At 55.6% G+C, this 4,673-nt stretch overlaps 1 protein-coding gene across 1 annotated transcript; it reads left to right on the forward strand.

Moving 5' to 3' along the window:
* Nucleotides 1–1,058: 1,058 nt before the first annotated feature.
* SPRG_16812 (hypothetical protein) lies at nucleotides 1,059–1,300 on the forward strand (the record flags this gene model as incomplete). The annotated part of the gene is made up of 2 exons (XM_012356261.1): nucleotides 1,059–1,079; nucleotides 1,133–1,300. 2 exons carry the CDS (start codon nucleotides 1,059–1,061, stop codon nucleotides 1,298–1,300), a joined length of 189 nt encoding a protein of 62 aa, XP_012211651.1.
* Nucleotides 1,301–4,673: the final 3,373 nt, after the last annotated feature.

The raw sequence follows: 4,673 nt of genomic DNA on the forward strand, positions 1-4,673 counted from the left end.
GGCCACCACAGCCGTCTTGAACATGCATATTGCCATACAATTTACGCGTGCAATGAGCGCGATTTGATCATCCATGGGGACGACGTTGGAGCTGAAAAGATGCATTTTCAAGCGAGGCGCGACCATGATCCTTTGCTGTCACCAACCAGCTGGCTTCCGACTTTGGTTTATGCTTGTTCTCCGTACGTCTGCCCATCCCGGCGGGGCTGAGACGCGCGCTTGTTCTCGTGGGTGCACTTGAAGTCGCGTAGCGGCGCTTGTAAGACCCGGACGCTCACGTACGATGCGGCGCACGGACCGATCGCGTGTCAACAACAACGACAAGCATGTGCCAGCGAACCCCAAGCGGCCATCGACGGCGCCAACGCTCCAACGACGACGTGGGATGAGGAGATTGGTTAGCGACGAGGGCTTCGCACTAGGATTCAGCTAGGACTCGGTTTCGGTTCGTAAGAACCGTCGCGCATCGTATGACACTCATCACGCGCTCTGACGGCTTCTCGCGTTGGTCCACGATGACGAGCTTGCGTCTGAGCACCGTCGTAGAGGGCGGACGAGCAACCAGTGAGAGAACACGACGGAGAGGGCAGGTGACGCATGCTGCAAAGCAAAAAGTATCTTGATCATGCTACATGTGAAAATGCATATTCGCAACTTCAACATCTCTCGACGTTTCAAATTTGAGCCGATCGTGCTTCTAGGTACTTCTGCTTTGTATCGCAAGCTGCATGTTCAAGACTGATTTTCACCAGCAGGGAGCGGCCTGGTTCGTAGAGTCTCTGCGACATAAAACCGATCGCGCCTTCACTGGAACGACAAGGTCCGCTCCGGCCAGTACTAGGTTTAATTCGCACCAACCTGCGGTAGCAAACGTTTAAACGTCGGTCGTGAATTACCGTATTTGGTTTGCTCGGGGCTCCCACGACCTCATATTTCAACCGTCGTGCAACCACCGACGTGGCCTCGCTCGCCCAGCCCTGCACATAGTAGCATCGCGATCTCGGTCTCTCTGCCTCGGCGCAACCACTCGGCCTCACCAGGACGCCCCCACGAGCCGGATGACGCGCGCCAACCCACAGGTATGGAACGCTATCGCACGACGACGTTATTTCTAACAAAAGTCTTTCTGCAGTCCGAGTATTTTGCATCCAACCTCGACCTCGTCCTTGTGCTTGTCAACGGCCCGCGCGAGCGCCGTAGCGTGTCTTGGCACGCCAAGTGCCACCACTGCGGTCAAGAGCGCCGGACGCGCGACTGCGCCGCGGCCAAAGCGCGCATCGCGCAGCGGACGCTCCGGTAGCCTTTTGCACCGCCCGCCTATATCGAGACGATTGCCAACGCTACCGACTGTCTGCTGGCTGCGCCGCGCAACCATTGCCACCATTCCGCGCGACTGTGTGGTGGCAGTAGTCGCACGGCGTGGCCTGCAGGCACACGGTCGCGTTGACCGCCGCCTCGGAATAGATGGGCAGCGCAAAAGTCCACCGCAGCGTGCGTTGCTCCATGCGGACTTTAACCGCGGCGCAGTCGCGCGTGCGGTGCGCTTCACCGCAATGGTGGCAGCGCGCGTGCCAAAACACGCCACGCGCTGGCCGTTGACGAGAATGACATGGACGAGCTGGTTTGATTTGACGTCATGCATCGAAGCCGGTGGACATCGTGGGTAGAAGAGGGCGTTGAACAGGTCTAAGTCATTTCCTTATCATCCTCTTCGTTTCGGGCTTGCTCACGATGGACAATTGCACACATTGATACTTGAACGCTTTGCAGACGCTACTTCCGTTGAAATAGAGAGCGTTGGAAGCGACCACCAACGGACCTTACATCTTTGGCTGTACACTGGAGCCAGCGGCAGTCGTCTGAGACTCATCACGAAAACCAACTCCTTACGACCGATGGCTGCAATTCGCCTCTGCCGGACGATCCCTGCACTAGGCGGTTTGGACGCCTGCGACAGCGCTGCACGATGTTGCTTTCTTCAATGAGGCGCGCATCGGCCGCCGCAATGGCAAGAAAGCCGAGGCACCTCTGGCACCGCGTTGAAGACGCTCTCTTTCTGCAATGCAAACGAAGCGTTGTCATTCTAGAACTACGTATGTACGCTGTCGCCGGCAGCTCACGCATCGGAACGGGCTTCTTGACGACATGGCCTAGCGTTGATCGCACGTGCTCGTGCTTCTACACTGCGACGGCAGCTTGCGCATCCGAACGGGCTTCTTGTGTCCAGAAGAATGCTTGAGCTCGAATGACGAGCTGCGTCGCGGGGCGAGCGTTTTATCTTGCCAGAGGCCCACCGACGGGTAAGAACGTAGTGTCCTTGGTGCTGCCTGCACGCCTCGATGACGAGATCGGCCAAGTTGACGGCGCGGTGGAGTTTCGATCTGTGTCAAGGTCGGGTCATGGCGCTGGCAACGGGAGACGAGCTCGTGCTGAGGCATGCAACCCCGTTGGTGGCCTCGTTGCCTACTGCGCCTGTGAGCCGATGGCACTAGAGACAATGCAGCAGCGTGCCGCAGCATCGGCAAGTCGACCGAGTCAAGCAGCGTCGGCGTCTTGGGAGTGCGAGGCTGAGCACGAGAGATTCACAATGTTGCTTACGGCGTGTGTTTAAAACAGTCGACCTCGGGTTGAAGTTGGAAGTGATCGGAACCGCGAGCGTCACGGAGCTGGCACAATCGCGTGCAATGATCAGCAAGACGCAAGTCGCAAACTGCTGGTCGAAGAGAGGCCCAGGATGGCTGCGTAGCATAATCAATCTCCTCATTCAACCTCGTCGTTGGCGCTTTGGCGCCGTCGATGGCCACATCGGTTCGCTGGCGGATGCTCGTCATTGTTGTTGACACGCGATGGGTCCGTGTGCCGCACCGTACGTGAGCGTCCGGGTCTTACAAGCGCCGCCACGCGACTTCAAGTGCACCCACGAGAACAAGCGCGCGTCTCAGCCCCGCCGGGATCGGCAGACGTACGGAGAACAAGCATCAACCAAAGTCGGAACCAAGCTGGTTGGTGGCAGCAAAGTATCTTGGTCGCGCCTCGTTTGAAAATGCATCTTTTCAGCTCCAACGTCGTCCCCATGGATGATCAAATCGCGCTCATTGCACGCGTGAATTGCATGGCAATATGCATGTTCAAGACGGAATTTCACCAGCTGTGGTGGCCTGGACGAGCTTGGCCGGCATAGAAAGAAGACCCGCAGCTCGAGTTCCGAGCGCAAATTCTTGGAGCCTGCGCATGAGTCACAACGCCCTCGGCTCATATGCGGCTACTTATCCGACGGCGCTCCTCTCACATTACATATCGTATCTATTCATTGTCAAGGGTCTTGTCAGTTACAGCCACGCTCCCTGCTACCTACTAGTAGTACTACGTAGTAGAACACAGCGTGCGGACCTCTCTCGTGCGTTCTTCCAGGCCAGCCCGAGGTATTGACCATTGATTGATGACACCATGCACTCGACACGGTATCGCCTCGACCGCCGAGCGGTATCCTGTACGTACAATAGGTATACAGTCAAAGCTCTCTAAGAGCATACCACTGAAACTCTATAAAACTCTCGGCCTAATATATCACCAGAATATTTTATCAAATTGGTCTGGCGTGTGCGTTCATTGAAGCAGCGGAGGTGGCGCCTTTGGATTGGCAGTCGACATACGTGCATAGCTCGAAGACGTAAGAGCATAGCTCGAAGACGTAAGAGCATAGCTCGAAGACGTAAGAGCATAACTTATTTTGCACCATGCGACGTAAGATGCTCAAGGAGTCCGAAAACAAGGGCCCTACGTGGGGCGCTCCAATCCGTGGCACAAAGTCGCAGATTGAGATCCAAGAGAAGATCCATGTCCTCGACTTCTATCACGCCAACGGCCGCAACCATTCCCTGACCACGCGTCATTTCCAAAAGAGCCGCTCCCCGACGCTCGTGCAATCCACCGCCTCGATGTCAACGTGCGATATACGGCATTGAAAAAAATACCACCTCTGCACAATTAATAATCCTGTCGAATTGATAAGTACCACGGTATGCTCTTAGGGAGCTTTGACTGTAGCAAAACGCTACAGTACTCGACTCGAATGTCGAGAGATCGCTTCTCGCAAGGGAACGAGCCATGCACGGCGCAATTGGTATCGGATTCATATACTGGAACGACCGCTTGCATCCAAATACCATGAATAATGCGACGAAATGTTTTTGTTTTTCCCACACAGCATTTTTGTATACCGCGCAAAAAAAGAAATGCAGAGGGAGTTTGTAGGGCCCGTCCTTTTAAGGGCATCGATCCCTGTACCTCCAACTCTCTGCGTGTTTCGCGGCTTTTCCACTAGACCATTCCGCTGGTCTACTTTCGACACGTTTCGTGTGGGTATCCATCAATGTTACACCGTGACAGACGTAGAAACCGACTCCAACTGGCTCCGTGACGTGGCGGTTTCTCCATCGACCTCTTGACCTTTGAGAATCGTCTTCCACTGCCATGGTCATGGTGCGTGGGCGCCGGTCCTGGAGCATACCTAGCTACTTTGACAGAGCCAATGACCAAGCGACCATTGCGCCATGGACATGTGCTGCAAGGACCGGACCATCTCGGCGCTGCTCGAAGCGTCGTCGTCGCATGCGTGATCATTGATCACGCACGCGACCCTTGATCACGCACGCGACCCTTGATCACTTGAT

Source organism: Saprolegnia parasitica, assembly GCF_000151545.1.
Source record: "Saprolegnia parasitica CBS 223.65 unplaced genomic scaffold supercont2.416, whole genome shotgun sequence".
Lineage (NCBI taxonomy): Eukaryota > Oomycota > Saprolegniomycetes > Saprolegniales > Saprolegniaceae > Saprolegnia > Saprolegnia parasitica.